Source organism: Aquarana catesbeiana, linkage group LG13, assembly GCF_042186555.1.
Source record: "Aquarana catesbeiana isolate 2022-GZ linkage group LG13, ASM4218655v1, whole genome shotgun sequence".
Classification (NCBI taxonomy): Eukaryota; Metazoa; Chordata; class Amphibia; order Anura; family Ranidae; genus Aquarana; species Aquarana catesbeiana.
This window is the reverse complement of record NC_133336.1, coordinates 117,428,122-117,452,132: the sequence shown is the minus strand read 5'-3', so window position 1 is coordinate 117,452,132 and position 24,011 is coordinate 117,428,122. Positions and strand designations below refer to the sequence as shown.

At 43.6% G+C, this 24,011-nt stretch overlaps 1 protein-coding gene across 1 annotated transcript in view; it reads right to left on the bottom strand.

Annotated features, from left to right (window-relative positions):
- Positions 1–24,011, bottom strand: part of G2E3 (G2/M-phase specific E3 ubiquitin protein ligase) — a 62,556-nt gene that overhangs the window by 38,365 nt on the left and 180 nt on the right. The window contains exons 2-7 of the mRNA XM_073610285.1: positions 15,472–15,537; positions 5,662–5,759; positions 3,964–4,065; positions 3,741–3,865; positions 1,401–1,566; positions 472–578 (exon numbers count right to left, since the gene is read on the bottom strand). Coding sequence (XP_073466386.1) covers positions 472–578; positions 1,401–1,566; positions 3,741–3,865; positions 3,964–4,065; positions 5,662–5,759; positions 15,472–15,505 — 632 coding nt within the window. The 5' untranslated portion in view covers positions 15,506–15,537. The remainder of the gene's footprint in view (positions 1–471; positions 579–1,400; positions 1,567–3,740; positions 3,866–3,963; positions 4,066–5,661; positions 5,760–15,471; positions 15,538–24,011) is intronic.

Genomic DNA, 24,011 nt, shown 5'->3' with positions numbered 1-24,011 from the left:
AGCCCTGCCAGCATACAGAACCCAAAAAGGAAGGACCTACGGTATCGTATCACCCTTTGCTTTGTTTATATATGCTCTGTAGTTTGTTAGCATTTCTACTTTCTTTGTAAATAAATGAGACCTTTTTTGAGTATTGTGTTTATTTGTAATCATTCATTATTAGATCATCGCCACGAACCTTATCAGACCTTTGCTAGACTAGCGAACTATAGGAATAGACAAGATAATAGGGGGGATCCAAAACCACCCCATATTTTATTCATCAGGAGGCCTATGTGATAACATCCTTCAATCAGGGACCCTGAGGGGCAGGACTCCAAGACTTGTGGAGATAAAAAATAAATCAAATGACTGCTATAGTGTTGCAGCTCTCTAAAGCCCAGTGGAGCACAAAACGGGTCTCAAAGAATCAGCTGGAAATGAATAAAAAAAGTGTTTGACGGTCTTCAAAGGGCTACAACAAAAACATACCTTTCTGGAATATGGATTCCCATATGTAGCATCTCTTCCTGAAACAGATCCTTGTTGTTGCATACTGTGCAGCGGAAGAAAAATAATCCAGCACTAAGTGCTTGGTACTGTTGGTGAGGGGATAATAAAAAAATTATTTTGAGTTTGCACAGAGAAAAAAAAAAAAAAAGACAAAAATGCTCTGAAGATTACCCCAGTTTTATTGCAAGTCTATCAAATGTAAACAAGCCAGGGATGCTCTAAGGCACAGGTGCCAAACTGGCAGCCCTCCAACTGTTGCGAAACTACAAGTCCCATGAGGCATGGCAAGGATGACAGTTACAAGCATGACTCCCTCAGGCAGAGCAACAGCTGGAGGGCCACCAGTTTGACACCCCTGCTAAGGGATGAGCAAACCAGGCAACGTTCAGTTTACTGGACATTTGTTGAAACCCAGCAGAAGATCCAGGAACCCTGAACATAGTATTCGAACAATCTAAACAAAGAGAGTTAATTTTCTACCCAATTTGCTGTGGAGGAAATATAACAACGCAAAAAGGGTTTAACAGGGGCAAGATTTTAATGCAGCTTAAGGCTCCATGCACACTGGCATTTTTTTAAGCTCCTAGAAGCTAAATAATGTTATCCTATGTGTCCATGCACACTACTAAAGGCTATTGGCACTTTTTGAGCTTCAGCATCTAGGGAGCAGAAAAACTGTTTTTGTAGAGTTTCTAGAGCGTTTTTTAAACTTTTTTTTTCCTTTTATTGTAAAACTGCTAACACTAACAGTCCTAAAACACTACTACAAAAAGCTACTACCAGCGTTTTTTAGCTTAAAAAAAAAAAAACGCTAGTGTGCATGGAGCCTAAAAAAGGGAAAAATGAAAACGGTAGTGTCCTTTGTGATGTGTGGATTATGAAAGGAAATATCTGAGTGAAGCACATACCTGCAGACATTCTCTATGAAACCATGATGTTTTGCAACAAGGTCCTCGTAAGACATGGTAAGAAGGAACATGGTTCACTGGTTCCAAGCAAATTGTGCAGGCTGAAGATTCATTTGGTTCACTTCGTGGAAATGTTTGCACCGGTCGATGTTCCCAGCAGTATGACCTACACATAAAAAAAAAAAAAAGTGTTGCTAAAACTGGTGGAAAATCTTCCACTCTTGGTACTGTAATATCTGAGCTCCCCATAACGCCGAAAAAAAAAAAAAAAAAAAAAAAAACTTTGTAAACACTCTGGTACAATATATATATATAAAAAAAAAAAAAAAATCATGAAGGCCCCTAAAAGAATTTTTAGAACTGGACCCAGGACTAAAATTATCAAACAAACAAATCTGCAGTAAAATGCAAGGGAGACATGTCAATATGTTGATCACATTTTTAAAATGCTCTTAGGATGTACAGTGAATGACTTGGCGTATACGTTAAAAAAAAGCATAGCGTTAATAATATACATTGAAGAAGCGTAGTGTTAACCACTCAGATAAATGCTAGGAGATAAGAAAATATTACAAATGTAATATTGTACTAAAATATTACAAAATGTAATAATGTAGCTCAGTAAGGTCTGCATAGTTTGAAGGACATTTGCTCAACAAGTTAGATGCATAGGGGCACCAGAAAAAAAATATTTTTTTTTTAAAATATGGGACCGGCAGTAAGCATTCAACAAGCTTCACAAGGGTAGAAGATCCCCCATATGGAAGGGAGTGGCGACCAGCCGGTCTGTTAACATACAGAACGTCGTACCTAATGAAAGGAGTATATAAACAAATGCCTGTCTGCTATATTCTCCTAGGGAAAAAAGCTGTATTCGAGCAGCACAGAGGTTCGCAATAATCAAGGCAACCGAAATTCAATGGGGGATTTACTAAAACTGTTGCACTCAGATTCTGGTACAGCTGTGCATGGTAGCCAATCAGCTTCTAACTTCAGCTTGTTTAGTTAAACTTTGGCAATGAAACCTGGAAGCTGATTGGTTTCTATGTGGTGCTGCACCAGATTTTGCACACTTCAGTTATAGTAAATAACCAATGTCTGAAAGTCCCATGATCACTAATGGTGGAGGCTTAATAAGGACTTAAGTTTGCCTCCAGGAAATAATTACAAAAACTTAATCTCCCCAAGTACCAATGCATCCAAAGGAATAAGGTACACCTCCTTATAATTGTAGAGGAGAGGCAGACGATTGCTATGCAATGCATATGATAGGAATTGGTAGACATGGTAGGTTGCCATGTGAACAGAGAGCCAACAGTGTGTATAATATATTATATTATATATACACACACACACACACACACACACACACACACACACACACACACCATTCTGGAGGCTGTAGAGAGGAGCTACAGTGGCTATGGTGCAGCCAGGAATCTCCCCCAAAAAATCTCCAGGTAAAAAGTGGTAAGCTTCACTCAGTACAAAGAGAGGTCTAGCACCTAAGGACATGCAGTAAGCAAAAGGAAAATGTGGCTTGCAGGAAGTGAGATGGGTTGTATAGGGAGTGCCCCTGCAGTTCTTGTTTGCCAGTGTCCAATCACCTGAAAGTAGTGGCGCATAGCCCATGGTTAAAGAACAAAAAATCTGTGTCATGTACTGCACAAAAAAGGGACAATCAAAAGCTGGTAAGTTAAAAACCATGAGAAAATAAAAAAAGAAAAGGGAAGGATAGGAAAGTATACATTACTTTATTTTTCAGGCACACTCACATACTTGAAAGCAAACTACTGTAACAAAGCTTTGGAGAGGAATGGCACCTTAACGCGGTTGTAAACCGATGCACGATTTTTTTCTTTTTCCTTACCCGCAAGGCAAAGGCATAACGTGCTAGTATGCGTTGCATACTAGCACATTATGTGAAACTTACCTGAAAACAAAGCCTTCCAGCGATGCAATGTCATCGCTGAAGACAGCTTAAATCTTCACCCATCTTGCTTCCAGGTTCGCAGGAGTTGCCGGTCATGACACAGGGCTCTGAAGGAACGGCACAGGGTGGCCGTTCCTTTAGAGCACATGCGCCAGTGATGCATGTACAGTAAATATTTCCTAAATGATGTACGTTTGGGAGATATTTACACTACCTATAAGTAAAGCCCTTATTATAGGCTCACCTATAGGTAAAATTTAAAGATGGAAGTTTACTTCCTCTTTAAAAGAACACTGGAGTAGAAACCTACAGGTCCTAATAAACCACTCTTGTCAAGTCATTCCATTCCATCCCCCCCCCCCCCCCCCCCCAAAACTGCTGCAACATAATTACAAAAGAATGCCTACCTGAAGCTATCCATAAACTGGAATATACACTGCTTTTCCAGGCCACAAGGATAGTGGTAGCTGCGTTTACACCGAGAAATCACACAGCCAATTGAAGCTCCTGCCAATTTACATATACGGCACTTCTAAAAAGGGAGGAAAAAAAAAAAAAAAAGTGTGCAATGTTCTTTATAAGAGGGAGAAACGAATAGGAATCTTCATAAATAGGAAATCTTATGCTTACCAGTCTCTTGGCTCTATTCAGCTCTTTCTTAATGTCACTAACCAAGAAGCCATGAATGCCTTCATGCTCTTCACCCCGCTGCCAAATACCACTGGAAAGCAACTACAGAAAGTAATATACAAGAGAAATTATTCACCAATAACACTATAGGAGCTCATAGCAAATTTAGATATCTAAAATATAAAAGTTCGCTTTTTAGACCACGTTTCATTTTACACCCCTATTTATGTAACATAAAACATAGCCTCTTTCCCCAATACACCCCAACCTCAAGAAAAGGCATCAGGGGACTGATCTTACAGTCTGGAGAAAGCTTGTTGAGGGGAGTAACTGGGAAAATAAAAGTGACAGCCCCACTACAAGGGAGCATTTTTATCATTTAAAATGATAGTGCTGCAGAATTACAAACATTGCAACAGTCTTTGGATTGTGCATTAATTTTAAAGGAGAAGTGTGGAAAGTACAAAAAAACACCACACACACACACACACACACACACAACTTTATACTCACCTATATGGCTGCGCCTATATGCTGCTGGGAGAACTGTCCCCCTAAGCCCAAGAAAAGAGCAATGTGACCACTGGCTGCTCAGTTGTCTGGTGCAGGGGAGGGGGAAGGTGCAGGGGCAACTCTCACCGGCACGCTAAGAGGCTGAAACAGCTGACGGTCAGGCCTCTGGGTGGAACCCGACATTATTGTTGGGATTCATCCAGAGACTGGAGTGGCTCTGTGACGTCAGCCGATAGCGCACCCCAATTCTGGGTCACAGGTGTGCAAAAGTGCACTCCTGTCACCCACGTGATTAGTATGGTCAAAAAAGCCTTGGCCATACCTATATCTCTCCAAGACTCTCTTGGTGAGAGATCAATGCTTCAGTTTCTGGGTCCACACATATGATGTGGTCATAATGTTGAGTAAGCAACAGGAGACTCTAAAAACACGCAAATGTAGGCAGAACACCCAAAACTCCCTGGTGGAGAAGAATTATTTTCAGGAAGTACAGTAGGAACATTTATGAAGCTGGAGTATCAAAAACATTAAAAAAGCCAGAGGTTGACCAAGCCCACCAGGCTTCATCTATAGCTGAAATATCAATTTGGATGGTCCTAAACTACTGTACAGAGCAATGAGTCCTTGATTGTTAAATGTAGCTCTAGGATTTTGCCTTAGGTTTTTACTGTTGTGTGTGGTTGGGGAGATTTTCTCTCACTTACTGTCAGGTAAGAAGGCGACACAGACAGTAATAAATATATGAAAAAGGTTCTACCCTTCTGTAATTGATATAAAAAGTTTAAATTAGTTTGGAGTTCCACAATTGTACCTTCTGCCAGCCCCAGCCCTTACACCCCTCCAATAACAAAACTACATGCTGGGCTTTGATAAAAAGGCCACAACTAATGCAGGGTTTGATGGAAACATAGGACTTGAGATTCGATCGGTTTAGAATTTTCATCATGTTATTATGCAGACATTCCACATATTAAACCACCATATTGGGTAGTTTTTTGTATTCATCTCCATTTTTAATGACAGCTATGGTTCCATTGACAGCTGCAGTAGAAAAGGTTTTCCAGTAAAATGATTGCAATATAAATGAGAAAAAAATATTTGTCAAGGTACAGTCTGCCACAAATAGGCATATTTCACAAACTAGACTTCCAACTAAATACCAAAGGTATACAAATGTATACTCACCAAACAGTAATAGTGCAAAGTCAAGTTATGCTCTGCATAGGTCCTTTTCTCTCCATATTTCTCTATGCAGTTTTCAGTTCTTCCACAAAGCATGCAGGCTACAACATACAACAAATGTATCATTTAGGTTATTTTATATTATTCAATTAGAAAGCCTTGTAAAATGTCTTTCCTCCAAAAAATAAAATGAGAAACAACAAACAGCTTAAAGCAAGCATTCCATGAAATCAATTCACACAACCTGACTTGGAAGTATATTGACAAATCTTTTTAAAGATTTGGCCACATTTTTCTAAGCATATGATTTTGAGTTTTATAGTCATAGCAGGGCTCAAAATTTCAAGTCCTGAGCTACTAGCCAGGCCTCAAGGGTTATTTACCACCGGTTGCCCCACAACTAAACACATCGTCATAAATTATCTTATGAAATGACACTTAAATATTTTATGCAGAATTAAGTTATAAAAATAAATATATTAACAACTTTTCTCCATGTCCACACATGCAGCCTACCTGTGCAGGGGAGGAGAGGAACAGGAGAGCCGCCCCGGATGATCAGAGCGCAAGGAACACAGCGATAACAGCTTTCATTTCAATTGCTGTGTTCCCGCCGCTCAACGTCACATACAATCCTGCCCCCTGGCTGGGGAACTTTGATTGATAGATCGCCCGTCCCGGGATTGGATGGGTGATCTGTCTATCAAAGTCCCCAGGCCAGGAGGGGATCTATATGTGACAGCGAGCAGCGGGGAACACAGCAACGTGAAATGATAGCTGTTATCGCTGTGTTCCCTGCGCTCTGATCACCTGGGGTGCTCGCTCCCACCCCACTTCTAGGCAGCCATAGCTCACCAGCCCTCAAAATCCACTCGCAAAAAGCGAGCAGGCGAGTGGAATTTGAGGGCTGGTCATAGTGTAAACCCATTATATAATAAAAACAGTGTACAGTAATGCAATAAAAATAATTTTTTTTGACAGTTCCAATAGAAGTTTGCTGGAAAAATTGGATTTTTATAACAGCTTACCTGTAAAATCCTTATCTTGGAGTACATCACGGGACACAGAGTCACAGTATTTACTGTATGGGTTATATAGGCACCTTTAGGTGATGGACACTGGCACACCCTAGACAGGAAGTTTATCTCCCTATATAACCCCTCCCCTAAGAGGCGGTTCACACAGGGGCGACTTGTCAGGCGACCTAGCCGCCTGACAAGTCGCCTCCCGTTCTGTACAAATGGAACTGTTCTAATAGGAGCGACGCAAGTCGCCCCGACTTAGAAAAAGGTTCCTGTACTACTTTGGGGGCGACTTGCATAGACTTCTATACAGAAGTCGTTTTGCAAGTCGCAGCGGAAGTCGTTTGCAGGTCGCCTCGCTGAGGCAACCTGCAAGTTGTGCCGCCCCTGTGTGAACCGGGGCTTATTGGGAGTACCTCAGTTTTGTAGCAAAGCAATATATGTGTATTACAAGAGGGGAGGGTCCTCTGTGTCCCGTGATGTACTCCAAGAAAACGGAAAATTGTATCATACTTACCGTAATTTTCCTTTCCTGGTGCCTATCCATGGCAGCATACTGGTGATAGAGCTCCGTCTCGACTCCTCCCTCAGGACTAGTGAATAGCATAAATTAAAGGCATAGACCTCCCCCAACATTCTCCGTAAAATAGAATACCAAGGGTGGGAGCGTATGCTGCCATGGATAGGCACCAGGAAAGGGAAATTACGGTACGTATGATACAATTTTCCGTTTTCCTGGTGCCTCCATGGCAGCATACTGGTGATAAACTAGTTGACACGGGTGGGATAATGCTTAACAATAAATGTTTAATTAGAATGGGACATTGCAGCCTGAACTGCCCTCCTTCTGAACTCAACCGTTGTGAGAACTCCTGGATCAATATGGTAGTGTCTGAGGAAAGTATTGTGAGAAGACCAGGTGGCGGCCCTGCACACCGTCTCTAATGAAACATTAGCCCTTGCTGCCCAGGAGGTTGAGACTGCCCTTGTAGAATGAGCATTCACTCGGGATGGAGATTCCATATTCTTCATCCTGTAGGCCTTCTGGATTAATTTTACCACCCAAGATGCCAGAGTTCTGATGGAAGCTTCTTTGCCCCTGTATTTACCGAATGGTACAATAAAAAGTCTTTCCGAGTTCCTGAAGGATCTGGTGGCCTCTAGGTAGGCTCTGAGCACTCTGGATATGTCCAGCTCGTGACATGATTCCGAATCCGTTTCAGCAAATACTGGTAGTGCCCAAGGCTCCAAAAAGGTGGCTTGGAGTAGCGACCTTAGGTGTGAGCCCCCGAAGGGGACGAAGCTCCACTCTATCGTGGAAGAGATGTGGTCATCACCTATCCCTAAAGAGCGGAGTTCTGAGATCCTTCTGCCAGATGTAATGGCTAGCAGGAAAGCCGTCTTTAGTGTTAAGTTTCATATTGCCACTTGTTCCACTGGGGCAAAGGGATGGTCAGAGAGGACTTCAAGGACCAGGGATAAATCCCATTTAGGAAAAGACCATCTGACAGGTGGGCGAATCTTTAATACTCCTCTGAGGAAAGTGACTACTAAAGGCTCTTCTGCCCATCTTCTATTTGTTGCGGCAGAAATTGCTGCTACTTGCACTTTGAGGGAACTTAGACCAAGACCCAGATCAAGTCCTGTCTGGAGAAAACCTAGAACATTTGATGTAGAAGGAAGGATTGGATCAAACTCATTTGAGGTAGCAAATGACAAGAACTTGTCCCATATTTTTGAATATATAGCATTGGTTGCCGACTTCCTGGCTCCTAGGAGGGTTGTTATGACCCCTGGGGAACATCCTAGGGACTCGAACCTTCGCCTCTCAACCTCCAGATTCGAAGATTCAGCTTCTGGGGGTTTGAATGAACTAAACTGCCCTGCGCCAGAAGTTGAGGGAAAGGAGGGATCCTGATTGGAGAGCTCACACTGAGGCGCATAGCTAGAGGAAACCAGGGTCTCTTCGGCCAATATGGAAGTACTGCCAGTACCTGGACTGTCTCTCTGAGAAGCCTCGGGAGGAACTTGAATATTAATGGCCGGGGGGGGGGGGGAGAGGCATATGCGGTGGTGAACCTCCAGGGGCATGACAGGACATCCACTTCCTCGGCTTGCGTATACGGCAGGCGAGAGAAGAATCTGGTCAATTTGGCATTCTCCGGAGTGGCAAATAGGTCTACCTGAGGAGGATCCTAGAGGTTGGCAATCTGACGGAAGACATGGGGATGAAGAGCCCACTCGTTGTTGTCCAAGAAGTTGCTCAACAGCGTGTCTGCTTCCGTGTTCAACCTTCCCGGGAGATACATCGCCCTGAGGTCTAGGATGTTCTTCTCTGCCCAGAGCATAATCGGCTCTACTTCCCTGAGGAGTGATGTGTTGCGAGTGCTGGTATCCTGGTTTCCCTGCAATGGGCTCCCCAGCCTTGTCCACTTGCGTCGGACGTAACTGTGATCCAGGGGAGGGAACCCAGGTGACGAGGTTTGGAGAGGTTTTCCGGAAGGGTCCACCAATGAAGACTCCTGCGCATTGCTCCCGTCAGCAGGATTGTCTGAGAGAGTTGTTGTTTCTTCCACTGCGCCAAGAAACCCATCTGGAAATACCTCAAGTGCCAATGGGCCCAAGGAATCATTGGTATACAGGCAGACATCGTGCCAATGAGGCTCAGGCATTGTGACGCTGTTAGATACAGGCTCCCCATGGTCTTGACCATCTTCTGGATGATAATCCTCATCTTTGGAGATGGTAATGATACTGTCCCCTCCTGAGTGTTGAACATTGCACCTAGATAGATCATCCGCTGTGTAGGTGCAAGCTGACACTTTTCGGAGTTTATCAACCATCCTAGTTGTCTCAGGGACTGGAGAAGAATGTCTCTGTGATATACCAACTGATCCAGACTGCTTGCTAGGAGGAGGATGTCATCTAAATAGTGGTATATCCTCAAACCCCTCTCCCGCAGGGGAACCAGGGCGGATATTAGAATCTTGGTGAATACCCTGGGGGAGCTGCACAGACCGAAGGGCAGGGCTTGAAACTGCAGGTGGGTCTGTCCTACTGCAAATCTGAGATACTTCTGAAAGGCAGGTAGAATTGGCACGTGTAGGTACGCATCCTGCAGATTGACTGAAATCATCCAATCTGTTGGCTGCACTGCCTGAATAATTGTTTGCAGAGATTCCATCTTGAAGCTTTCGGGTGTATGTGCCTGTTGAGCCTTTTTAGATCTATAACGGGCCTCCATCCACCCGTTCTCTTTGGGACCAGAAACAGAGTGGAATAGAAGCCTGCGAAGCGCTCTGCCAAGGGAACCGGCACAGCTGCTCCCTGAAGCTGGAGTGACGATACGAAGTGTCTTAGGGCTTGAGCCTTCAGCGGAGAGGATGGAATTTCTGTTCTCTTGAAAGAATTCTGAGGTGGAGGATGAGAGAAACTTCAAAAGTGCCCCCATTGGATTGTTGACAGGACCTAGGAATCCTGGCATCTGTTGGCCCAGACCGGAAAAAAGAACTTTAGCCTGGCTCCCACCGGGAGTGTCTGGGCTAATCTGGCGTCAAAAGGATTGCTTCTGCTCATGTGGAGTCAGAGGGGCCTTCATCTTTCTGCCCATAAAGGATGCCTGAGTGCCCTTCCAGGGTCTTCTGCTGTCTCTGGACTGCCTTGATTGTCTAAAATCCCTAGGATTCGACTTGCGGAACCTAGAAGAACCCCCTCTGGATCTTCGCATCCTTCTGTCTTGGGGCAGCATACCGGACTTTCCTCCTGACAACCTAAAGATGGCTTTATCCATCTTGTCTCCAAATAATGCCTTCCCGTCGAATGGGATTTTGCACCAATTTTGCTTGGAAGCTAAATCCGCCATCCAGGGTTTCAACCACAAGGCCCTTATCGCCATTACTGAGTGCAGCATAGACCTTGCTGAACACCTAATCGTGTCTATAGCTGCTACTCCGACAAAGTCTGCTGACAACCTAATTTCCTCCAAGGCTTTAATTATGTCCTCCTTGGGGTCGTCCTGGCGCAGAGCCGTTTCAATGTTATCCGTCCAAGCTCTAATGGCATTAGACACGGAGGTGAGGGCGATCGCTGGCTTACATGCTGCTCCTGCAGCTAAGTAGCTCCTCTTGAGGTCTAGGTCGATTCGTCTGTCAAGAGGATCCTTGAAAGAAGCGAATCTTCCATAGGCAGGGTGATATTTTTTGCGAGTCGCACCACTGATGCGTCCACCACAGGCATGGAGTTTAATGACTGCGTTCCCGACTCTGGTAAGGGATACAGTTTATTGAAACAGCCCAACGAAAGTTTATCAGTCTTTGACCACTCATTTTGAATGGTTTGACTAATTTCGCCCATCAAAGGGAAGAAAACCTGTTTCCTTTTAACCTCCCTGGCAGTATGATTATTTCGGATTTTAGGTGCTGAAAGCGGTACAATTATTTTGCATGGAAATTTGGCGTTTTATATTGTAGGTCTGTAATTCTTAACAATAACACACTTAAATCTGTCCAAACAAGAGTCTAGTAGATATCCCGGGTATGATAAAGTTTGAAACACAAAAACATAAAATTATAATATAATAAATAAAAATAAATAATTAAAAAAAAAAAAAATAAATAATAATAATAATAAGAAGAAGAAGAAATTTCCCCACAATTCACTATCGCTCAATTCTGCAAGTGTTCTAATTTACTATCGCTGTTTTCTAGCTGGTCTAAAGCCACTTTTGATGTAAAGGGACACTTTTTGGTTGCTATGGACAATCTCCAGTTTCCAGGCAGAAAGAACAGCATATATAACATAAAACTGCATGCAGGGCATAAGACAAAGCACTGGGGACAAAAGGGATGTGAAATAATTTCATGCAGTACTGTAATCTGTAAGATTACAGTACTGTATGTGTTATGATTTTACAATTTTTTGAATTTGCCGCCAGGCTCCGCCCCCGTGCGTCGCGCCGCTCGCAGGGAACGGAGCCTGGCACGGAGAGGCTTCGGGCAGAGGACGGAGCCCGCAGACACAGCGGGGGACATCGCAGGATCCCGGGGACAAGGTAAGTAAAGCCACACCAGGATCCTGCGATGTAATCCCGAGTGTGGCTCGGGGTTACCGCTAATGGTCCTGAATTTTAACCCCGAGCCACACTCGGGAAAACCGCCAGGGAGGTTAAGGAATGGGAAGTAGCTTTTTGCTTCCTGGGGAGGTTCTTCTGCATCCTCCCAGGCTATTGCAGCTCTGACTGCCTGGATGAATGGTTTTACCAATGAATGGCTGAAGCCAGAAGGATCTGACTCATCTGACGAATCCCCCGAGAGGTCTTCAGGTGGAGAATCTCTGGCCGGTCGGCCTGATGGAGGCAGAGGAGTACTGGCTGCAGAAGGACCGGGAAGATTAAGTTCAACATTCTGAGCCTGGGACATCTGCATGCGCAGTGGAGCCGACGCCGAGAAGCAGAGAAAAACCCCGCCAAACGACGGATCTCTAGCTCGCCGGATCGCGCATGCACAGCACGGCGGCGGGGACATATGATGGAATGACACTAGTACAGGAAATAATAAAAATATATAATTTTTTTTTTAAAAGGGAAGGAAAGAGAAGAGGGGAGAGGAAAAAAAAAAAAAAAAAAACACATGCTTCTTTTCTTTTTCTTTTTTTTTTTTTTAAATGAAACGAAAAAACCACAAGCCTGGGAGAATGGGAGCGGATCCTTTTGCGACTCCTTTGCATTCATCATAGGACATGGTGGCAGACTGCTTTCCTGTGAGGAAACTCTGCAAGAAGACCCCAACAGATCCACAGAGGGGTTCCCAGTCTTATCAGCGCTGTGAGCGGCCCAAGAACAGGGACTGCGCACGGGTAAGGCTAAACCCGGCGGACGCTGCCAAAGGCTGAGGTATGGACATACTGCTACTCTTCACGAGCACAAGAGGTATGAGGAAAAAAAAAGGAGAATGTTGGGGGAGGGACTATGCCTTTAATTTATGCTATTCACCTGTCCTGAGGGAGGAGTCGAGGCGGAGCTTTATCACCAGTATGCTGCCATGGAGGCACCAGGAAAAGGGCTTTACAGGTAAGCTGTTATAAAAATCCTATTTTCTTTATCGTACATCACGGGACACAGACCCATAGTATTTACTGTATGGGATGTCCCAGAGCAATGCTATCTGAGGGAGGGAAACAAAAACAAAAGTAGGGTGCAATCAGACCTGAGGACTTATACTGGCTGCCTGTAGCACACTGCGCCCAAAGGCGATATCCTCATGCCTTCTTACATCCACCTGATAGAATCTGGTGAATGTATGGACTGAAGACCAAGTTGCGGTTTCGCAGATTTGAGCCATGGAGGCTTGGTGATGCACTGCCCACAAAGCACTAACAGCCCTCGTAGAGTGCACTTTAATATGAAAAGGTGGAACTTTCCTCTTCAAACCATAAGCTTGAATAATTACTTGCCGAATCCACTTAGCAATAGTAGATTTCGACGCTGCCTGTCCTTTTCTAGGACCTTCAGGCAACACAAACAAAACATCCGTTTTCCGAACCTGAGCAGTCGCCTCCAAATAGATTTTGACCGCTCTCAATCCAGAGAGTGTAGTGACTTTTCTTCCGTAGAACAGGATTTCGGAAAAAATGAAGGCAGAACAATATCCTGGTTTAGATGAAAACCTGAAACCACCTTCGGTAGAAAGCTAGGATGAGGACGCAATACTACTCTATCCTTGTATAAATCAGTGAGAACTGATCCCACGGGGTCACCAATGCATCTGTTCCGCATGCGAGTGGATCCCTTGTTCTTGACACAAAGTTGTCGATCTTGTTGTTGAACCTGGACGCAAACAGATCTACGTCCGGGATCCCCATCTTTGGCATATAGCCAGGAAGATGTCAGGGTGAAGGGACCATTCCCCCCGGGAACAACTGCTGGCGACTTAAGCAGTCCGCCTGCCAGTTCTCTACCCCTGGAATGAAGATTGCCGATATGCATGGCACATGCTTTGCTGCCCAGACTTCTGGTGCCCCCTTGGTGATTGATATAAGCCACTGCTGTGGCATTGTCGGATTGGATCCTGACGGGACAACCCCGCCACCTGAATGTCCAGGCCTTTAGGGCTAGGTACGCTGCCCGCATCCCTAGAATGTTGATCGGTAAAGTCCTTTTGGTACTGGACCATTTCCCTTGGACAGTCGTCTCTTCCAGGACTGCTCCCCAACCCGAAAGGCTGGCATCTGTTACCACCTTCCAAGTAACTTGTAAGAAGGATTTCCCTTTCCGCAGATTCTCGGGTATCAACCACCAACTGAGGCTCTGACGGACTATTGGCGACAAACGCATCGGAAAATCTAGCGCCAGGACTTTCCTGTTCCTGGCAGACAGGACACTGTTTGCAGCAGTCTTGAATGGGCATAGGGAACCGCTTTGAATGAAGTCACCATCTTTACTCGTGACCAACACCTAAGACACTGGCGAAAAAACTGAGGTAGTCCCAGTAAGGGGAGGGATTATATAGGGAGCTAAACTTCCTGTCTAGGGTGTGCCAGTGTCCATCACCTAAGGGTGCCTATATAACCCATAGAGTAAATACTGTGGCTCTGTGTCCCGTGATGTACGATAAAGAAAAGCTCCTTTCATGATGTGAGTGCTGCCTGTCTGCTGGCCATCTCTTTATAAAACTTCCTGGATTCCCTGCATGCTTTGCAGCTTTCCCTCTGCTCATTCCTTTGTTTTCTTTCAAATTACTACATATCTACTACTACATATCCCATGGTACCTTACTGCCTGAAAGCTTCTGTACATATCCACATATCCCATTGTACCTTGCCTCCTGAAATTCCTCCTCTCATTACATACAAAAAAATAAAAACAAAGTTGGTCACCCTTTATTTCTAAGATATACATGCTAGTGGGCTCATACCAATGCCTGATAATGTGTTGAAGGCTGGATTCACACTGCTGTGATGAGCGGCTCACAGCAGGGGTCCGGCGCGTCCCTGTTCTCCATTTCAGGGATGAATGAGGCCTGAGTTTTTGGCTGGATTCCGACCTGAAACGAACCAGCAGATGCACAGGACTCTTCTGCAAACCACTCCACAGCCGTCCCGGAGCTGTGTGAACCGGCTCCATTGAGAACCTGTCACAGTCTCCTGACATGCGAATTGGATGCAGAGGAAACCCACATCCAATTTACACTATTGTGAACCCAGCCTTAAGCTCTTCACACAGATTACAATTTGGATGTACAATCTGCTTTAGAAGTAACATCTACTATGTAGTGCAAGGGCCTCCCCAGAAGATTATGTCAGACCACGGTAAGTCCTCACCTGCATGCTAACTTAAAAAGTGTATGTACAGTCACAATGTAAAACCATATACATTTCTACACCGAACTTCAATTATTTCCAGCCTACTCCTATTAACCCCAAGCCATAGGTCTGTTTGAATCCTAGCCTCTATAGATCGCCTCTCTCCCTGCAAACCATACAATATGTGCGTAGTTAGCGGCCATAGAAATAAGGGACAGCACCATTCATCTATATAGAGATGATCTGGAGATAACTGCACACACACAGTTAGAAAATAGCGCCAAGCGCTTAATGGATGATAGAAGAGCCACAGCTTGGGGGTGGAAGATGTCAGACCAGGGTATGTCCTCACCTGGGGTTTGTAATATATACTGTAGTGGTACACAGGAGGGTGGGGTTTGATATAACTGCACTACATTGTTAAAATATTTTTTTTTTTTTAAATAAGTGTGTGCAACAGTTTTCTGATATATTTAAAGACTCAAATACTCACGCAGGTCCTTGGATGGAGTCCTATGCTGGCTCATTGTGGGACAGCTACTTTTGAGCCTGTACAGTGCTGAAAAAAAAAAGAAAGATGGATTACTCACAAAGAGCAATGAAGATGCACTAGAGCACTCACAGTGGGCTCCATTCACAAAGCAGTATCTATCTTTAAGAGCCACATTTAAGATGTAAAATACCCCTTACTTTATTTCAAAGTTTTTGATGGCAATTCACTAAAAAACGCTACTAAAATAACGTATGAGCTATTTTATGAAGTGATGCGGTATTTTAGTGGTAAAAGGCAGCATTATTTTAACGGCAGTGGTTGCCAGCATCCTTAACAACCAGTGAATAGCTGGTTGGTATGAAGTGGCCTGCCGCCACATCCTCAACAACCATGACTCATCTGTCAGCAGGGTTAAATGCTGGGACTTTGTTTACATTCCGCCGTCAGCGAGGAACCCCGCTGGCAGGAGAGTAGTCATGGTTGTCAAGGACATGGCGGTCGCCCGATCCTTGACAACCAGCTATTTACTGGTTGTTAGGACGCCGGTGGTTTCTGGCTCCTTAACAACCAGCTAAAATGAAAAATATTCCTTAACTATCGCATGCCTGGGTCGCAACGTATTTACCTCATTCATTTATTTATTTCCTTCAGTGAATTGACTAACACTGTTTTCTGAGGTATTTGCTGAGTGTTTTTGCTTTTTGAGGTATACGCTGCATAAACTGATAGTGAATTGACATTTTCGGCAACGCATGCGGCATTTGGGAAAAATTCGTCAGTTTACATAAATATCGCAGGCGATCTGCTTTAGTGTATGGAGCCCAGTATCTTTAAAGTGGTTGTAAACTCCCATAAATGAATTGTACCTATAGGTACTGTAAATATCTCCTAAACGTGCACCGTTTAGGAGATATCTACTGTATATGCAGCCTATGACAACATCGGCGCATGCGCTCTAAAGGAACGGCCCCCTGTGCCGTTCCTCCAGAGCCCTGTGCCGTTCCTCCAGAGCCCTGTGCCGTAACCTGCGGCTCCCGCGCAGGAGTGATGTCACACAGCCCGAGTCCGTGGACTTGGAAGGAAGGCGAGCGAAGATGGATGCGGTCTCCAGTGGTGACAATACATCATCGATAGGAAGCTTCGTTTGCAGGCAAGTTTCACATAATGTGCTAGTATGCGATGCATACTAGCACATTATGCCTTTACTTAGCAGGTCAGAGGAAAAAAAAAGCCTGTGGTTTACTTCCTCTTTAAAAATATAGTGTTATAATGTCATGAATGAACATTTTGGCTTCATGCACAGTAGAAAGCTAACAACTGCTTTAGAAATGCTGGACAAAACGTGCTAATGTTTTAGCGTTTTTTTGCTGGCTTTTAGCAGTGTTTAGCCTAGCTTAATAGCTACGTTTAATAGCTGTAGCATTAAGTAGCCGGGCCTCTGGAGTCCTTAACCAGTGAAAAGCTGGTTGTTAAAGCGGAACTTCAGTAATTTTTTTTTTTTTAACTCTCCATCTTAAATCTTCTGCCCTTGTTGTTTTAACTTTGAAAAGTAAAACTTTTTTTTTCTGCCAGTAATTACCTTATACAGCCCACTTCCTGTTTCTTCTTTGGTAAAAAGCCTAGGCTTCTGACATCATGCACAGCTCTCTCTCTCACTCTGGTGAGAATTTGCCAGGAAAGGGAGGGGGGATGAATCATAAGAGGGCCAATGAAAGGTGCAGAGCTGGAGGTGTGTAAATTCAGGAAGTGAAGAGGCAGCAGCTTCAGCTGACCACAGTTAAAATGACTGCAGCCAGACTCAGTAGAGGGAGATTTCTGCAGCATATTTGGCAAGTACAGAATATATAAAATAAATATGCAAAGTGTCCCCAGCAACCCCCCCCTCCATGTTGAGGGCATGTGGCATGGTATGGTATGGTTCAGGAGGGGGCGCTCGCTTGTCGTCCACCCCCCCCCCCTTTCCTGGCCTGCATGCTTGGACAAGGGCATGGTATGGATTTTTTTTTTTGGGGGGGGTTCCCCTCAAAAATTATATCAGACCTAAGGGTTGCCGGCAACAGGGTTGATTTGAGTTAAATCATAATTTTTAAACAGCAACTGTCATCTTTGTCCCGCAGCGGTGGCTCCTCTGACCTGCTGTTGATTTACTGACAGTCTCATTCACTTTAAATGGGACGACTGGTGATGCGGCAGTGACACAACAAGGTGAGGGACGTGGTGGCAGCAGGTGAGTGGATGCCCGCTAACAGGCGCTGCCATGATGGATCTGAAATGACAGGTGCTGTTTAAATGTAAGGACCTATTCTCGCTGGTATTTAGAATCTTTAATATTTGCAAATAAAATTAAGGTTATCTATTTAGAAAAATAAGCTCTTAGGTTAGTAAAACAGCGATATCAGATTCAATCATACAGTTTGTGGTGTATTTAATTTTGCAAAACAATGGGATAAAGGAATATTCCTGAACTTAGTTTTATCTCATGGTTACTGTGAAATTGTGTGAATGCATCAATGCAGTGCATGTTATCTCAGCTTGCAGAGCTTGGATTCATTGAATGAGTTTACCAAAAATGTAAATATTGCAGAATATACAGTACAGTATACATGCTGAATAAACTAAGTCATTAATGTATCTTATTTAGAAAACTATCTTTAGAAAAGCATTTTATTAAATAAAGTTAATAAAAATAAAAAAAAAAAAATGATTTAAAATCAAAAAAGTCTGATTTAAATTTTTTTTAAAAATATATGAATTTTTTTTTTTCTTTTTTTAAATCATTGATTTTTATCCACCCTGGCCAGCAATGTTTTTATTTTACATTCGGAGGGAACCACACTGACAGCTGATGACTCATCAGTAAGGATGAGCTCCGGCATGTTCACATGCTGCACGTGCCAAGCCCGCCAGGAAGTCGGCAATGCGCTGCGCTAATCACAGGCAGTGAGACGTTTGCCGATCTCTGGAGCTGCACATCGAGAAATGTCTCACTGCCTGTGATTAGCGCTGTGCAGTGCCGAGTTCCTGGCGGGTTCGGCACGTGCAGCATGCGAACATGCCGGAGCTCATCCTTACTCATCAGTTGTTAAAGGCGTTGTAAACTTTAAGGTTTTTCACCTTAATGCAGTCTAGGGCCAAAACTATGAAAACGATTAATCGACAACATGATTATGAAAATAGTTGTCAACTATTTTCATAATCGATTAATCAGCCAGCTGATTAGTTGGCCTGCATACAGAATGCATTAATTGTTTACATATCAGGAAACACAGTGCAGGACACATACAGCTCAGTACACAGTTTATACATGTCAGAAGGGGAGAATCAGGACTGCTCTGTACAAAACCATTTCACAGAGCAGGTAAGTATAAGGCTTCATGCACACGAGACGCCGGTGCAAACTCTCCTAAACACGTTTTTAAAAGCTGAAACCGGCATTTAGAAACGCACGTTTTGCCGCATTTGCATGCCGCGTTTGCGTCTAGAAGCGTCTGCAGAGCAGAGAATGACATTTTGCGACCTAACTTCGGGCCCCGTATCTCAGGGCCACTTGGTGCTAGGACCCCCAATTTGGATATGTTGTGGTGTCAGTTCCACTGTGTTTGCACACCAAATTTGGGGTCCTAGCACCAAGGGGCTCCAAGATATGGGGCCCCAAAGTCGGGTAGCAAAATGTCATTCTCTGCTGCAGTTTACCATCATATTTCTGTGTTTTCTGGTCCAAAAAATAGGGTTCCTTTTAAAACACTTATAAACGCAAACGCGGCACCGGCGTTTAGCAGCGTTTGGCGTCTAAAAGTGGAAAACTTTTGCGTCTGAACCCATTTTTTTGCTTCTGGAAAAACGAGGTTAAACACAACTGCCTAAAAACGCCACATAGGACACATAGGATAACATTAAAAAGGAGTTCAGGGGCAGTTGAAAAAAGTGTCCAACTGCCTCTGAACGCGCGTTTAACAGCGTCTCGTGTGTATGAGGCCTAACATGTTTGTTGTTTATATATAAAAAAAAAAAAAATAAATCACTTTAAAGGATTGTGTGCAGAGAAGATCAGCATTTGAACCCAGAGAAGGTGGAGGCTGATAGACTGGAGGTAATACAAGGCAATACAATTACATTTATAGTAAACTTTTACAAGTATTGTGCATTATATTGAAAATGATCACATCCATGAAAAAAAGTCTCAGCTTTTAGTACTACTTTAACCACTTGCCTACTGGGCACTTAAACCCCCCTCCTGCCCAGACCAATTTTCAGCGCTCTCACACTTTGAATGACAATTACTCAGTCACGTAATGCTGAATTTTTGTCCTTTTTTTCATACAAAAATAGAGCTTTCTTTTGGTGGTATTTGATCACCTCTGGCTTTTTTATTTTTTGCGCTATAAATGAAAAAAGACAGAAAATTTTGAAAAAAAAAAAAAAAGAATTTTTCTTAGTTTCTGTGATAAAATTTTGCAAATTATTAATTTTTCTTCATAAATTTTGGCCACAATTTATACTGCTACATATCTTTGGTAAAAATAACCCAAATTAGTGGATATTATTTTGTGAAAGTTAGAGAGTCTACAAGCTGTGGTGCAAATCATAAAAAATTGATCACACTTGATGTACTTGTGACCCTAACAAGCCAGGAAAGTACAAAAACCCCCCAAATTACCCCTTTTTTGAAAGTAGACAATCCAAGGTATTTAGTAAGATGCATGGTGAGATTTTTGATGTTGTCATTTTTTCCCAAAATTCTTTGCAAAATGAAGATATTTTTTTTTTCCCCCACAAAATTGTCATTGTAATAGGTTATTTCTCTCACATGGCATGTGTATACCACAAATGACGCCTCAAAATACATTCTGCTACTCCTCCTGAGTATTATGATACCACATGTGTGGGACTTTTTCACAGCCTCACCACATACAGAGGCCCAACATGCAGGGAGCACCATCACGTGTTCTAGGGACATAAATTACACATCTAACTTGTTGACTACCTATTACACTTTTGAAGGCCCTGGAGCACCAGGACAGTGACACGTGATACTGATGACAGATGGCACTAATACGTGGCACTGATGACAGATGGCACTAATACGTGGCACTGATGACAGATGGCACCAATACGTGGCACTGATGACAGATGGCACCAATACGTGGCACTGATGACAGATGGCACCAATACGTGGCACTGATGACACGTGACACTGATAACAGATGGCATGTGACACTGACAGGTGGCACTGATGACAGTGAGCACAGACGTTACTTTTTTTTTTTACTCACGCTGCAGCAGTTAGCTCTCCCTCCTCACACGCTGTCTCTGTGTGAGGAGGGAGAGCCGGCGATGAGAGATGATTTCATATGTTTACATATGAGATCATCTCTCTTTGGCACCGCCGATTGCGCTGAAAACGGTCGCTGTGATTGGCTGTTTACAGCGATCTGTGACTGGCTGTGTCCAAGGAACACGGCCAGCAAAGAACTTCCCCGATGCGCGTCCGCGCGCATTGCAGAAGTAAACAGGAGGACGTCCAGGGACAGCCTCCTGGCAATTGGCGTCCGCGCTGCAGCCGTCTTTTCGGCTATAGCACGGGCGCAAAGTGGTTAACATGAAAGATTTCTAGCTCCCTTCCATCCTTCATATAACTTCATATCTAGTTAAAATGCCCATATATCCTACTTCTGGGTGAATTTATTAATAATATATAATTACTTTCACTGTTTAACAGTATAAATGAACCCCTTATAGTAGCGATTATCTGCTCTTTTATACTATAAAGGGCTAATTTGAGTTTTTTTTAACCCCATGACGACAGGTGATGCAGAAAAAAAAAAAGCATGCTGCTGCTACTAAACGTCTCAGTACTGGTTCACACTTATGCGATTTTGGTGCTTTTTTCAGAAACTCACTACAGTTCATTTAAAGTTTTTTATGGGACACGTTCACATCTATGCTTTTCCTAGCCGTTGTGTATTAGAAAAAGGGTCAATGACTTTAACGCAAAACGGTGCGTTTTACTTTTTTGGTTCAATAGACTTCAATGGAGAAGCTGCAGAAAAGAATTAAGTGCGTTTTTTGCAGCCATTTGCGTTTTTTAAACTGCCAAACAACAAAATTGGCCAAAAAAAAAATAAATTTTTTTTTAAAATGAAAAACGCAAATCGCAGCAAAATTGCAAAATGCACAGCAAAAAGCACTGCAGAAACAGATCAAAGGCAAACTGCATAGGGTTTACTTCCTCTTTAATTTTACTACCAATCAGTAACACACACGTCAATTCTGTAAATATCAATATAGAGAGTCTCATGATATTAAGAGTATATATTGTAATAATAGTAAGGCTGCTTTCACACTGGGGCATCGGCAGTAAAGCGCCGCTATTTTTAGCAACGCTTTACCGTCAATTTTGCGGAGGTTTTAGGCCACTATAAAACCCCCGCTAGTGGCCGAAAAAGGGTTAAAACGACCCGCAAAGCACCGCTTTGCCAGCGCTGCCTACTCATTTCAATGGGCAGGAGCGGTATATACACTGCTTCTAAGATGCTGCTTGCAGGAGTTTTTTTTTTTTAATGTCAATTTACCCAATTCCCCACTTTCAGGACATCACACAGTCCCTTTAACCGGTTTCCCTCCAGAACGACCGATCTCGCGCGCCCGTGGGAGCGTGCATCGTGGCGATCGGTGATGCAGTGTTTCAGTCTGACACACCACTACACTGATCACAGTAAAGAGCCTGACGGAGGCTCTTTACCACTTGCTCTGCCGCGTTCAATCACGATGTAAACAGGAAGAGTGGTTGATCGGCTTTTCCTCACTTACGTCTGACAGACAGACACGAGTAGAGGAGAGCTGATCGGCTGCTCTCCTGACGGGGGGGGGGTCTGTGCTGATTGTTTATCAGTGCAGCCCCCCCTCGGATGCCCACCCAGGACCACCAGGATGCCACCACACTGGACCAACAGGGAAATGCCAATCAGTGCCCATCCCCAATGCCTGCCAGTGCCATCAGTGATGCCTATCAATGCCATCTATCAGTGCCGCATATTAGTGCCCATCAATGCCACGTATCAGTGCCGCATATTAGTGCCGCCTATTAGTAGTCATCAGTGCAGCCTTTCAGTGCCCATCAGTGTTGCCTATCAGTGCCGCCTACCAGTGCCCATCGTCAGTGCCACCTCATCGGTGCCACCTTATCAGTGAAAGAGAAAACGTACTTATTTACAAAATTTTAGAAACAAAAGAAAAACTTTTTTTTAACCACTTCAATACCTGCCCATCTCCCATCATGGGCGGGCATCATATGACGTCCTCGGCTTCCCGGCCATCTAGGGGCAGCACACACCCGCCCGGTTGCTTGGGACCCGGGGCAGGTGCCCGGCGGCCGCGATGTTCGCCGGGCACCCGCGACTGCCCGTGAACACAACAGGACCGTGGATCTGTGTGTGTAAACACAAAAATCCATGTCCTGTCAGAGGAGAGGAGACCGATGGTGTGTTCTCAGTACAGAGGAACACCAATCAGTCTCCTCCCCTTATGAGTCCACTCCCCCTACAGTTAGAATCACTCCCCTAGGAAACATAATTAAGCCCTCGATCACCCCCTAATGTTAACCTTTCCCTGCCAGTCACATTTACACAGTGTGAATGGTCCCAAAAATATGTCAAAAGTGTCTGATATGTCCGTCGCAACGTCACAGGCACGAGAAAAAAAAAATATCGCAGATCGCCACCATTACTAGTAAAAAATAAATAAATAAAAACGCCATAAATCTATCCCCTATTTTGTAGACGCTATAACTTTAGTGCAAACCAATCAATAAACGCTTATTGCGATTTTTTAACCAAAAATATGTAGAAGAATACAGATCGGCCTAAACTGAGGAGAAAATTTGTTTTTTTTGTTTTTTTTTTTAAATTGGGATATTTATTATAGCAAAAAGTAAACAAATATTTAGTTTTTTTCAAAATTAATCGCTCTTCTTTTGTTTATAGCGCAAAAAATAAAAACCGCAGAGGTGATCAAATATCACCAAACGAAAGCTCTATTTGTGGGGAAAAAAACAAAAATTTAATTTGGGTACAGTGTTACATGACCGCGCAATTGTCATTCAAAGTGCGACAGCGCTGAAAACTAAAAATTGGTCTGGGCAGGAAGGGGGCGAAAATGCCCAGTATTGAAGTGGTTAAATTTTAGGTTTTTTTTATTTGTTTAGCAAAAAATAAAAACCGCAGAGGTGATCAAATACTACCAAAAGAAAGCTCTATTTGTGGGAAGAAAATGATAAAAGTTCTGTTTGTGTACAGTGATGCATGACCGTGAAATTGTCATTTAAACAGCGACAACGCTGAAAGCTGAAAATTGGCCTGGGCAGGAAGGGGGTGTAAGTGTCTGGTACTGAAGTGGTTAAATATTGAGACTAATCAAAAAAGGAGGAGAAATACAAACAGACCATCCCGCAGATCTCACCATCTTGTCTGTGGATGAACTCAATGGCTAGACTTCCAGGAATACAGTCCTCCACTGATGTTTACCACTAATGACCATCTAAT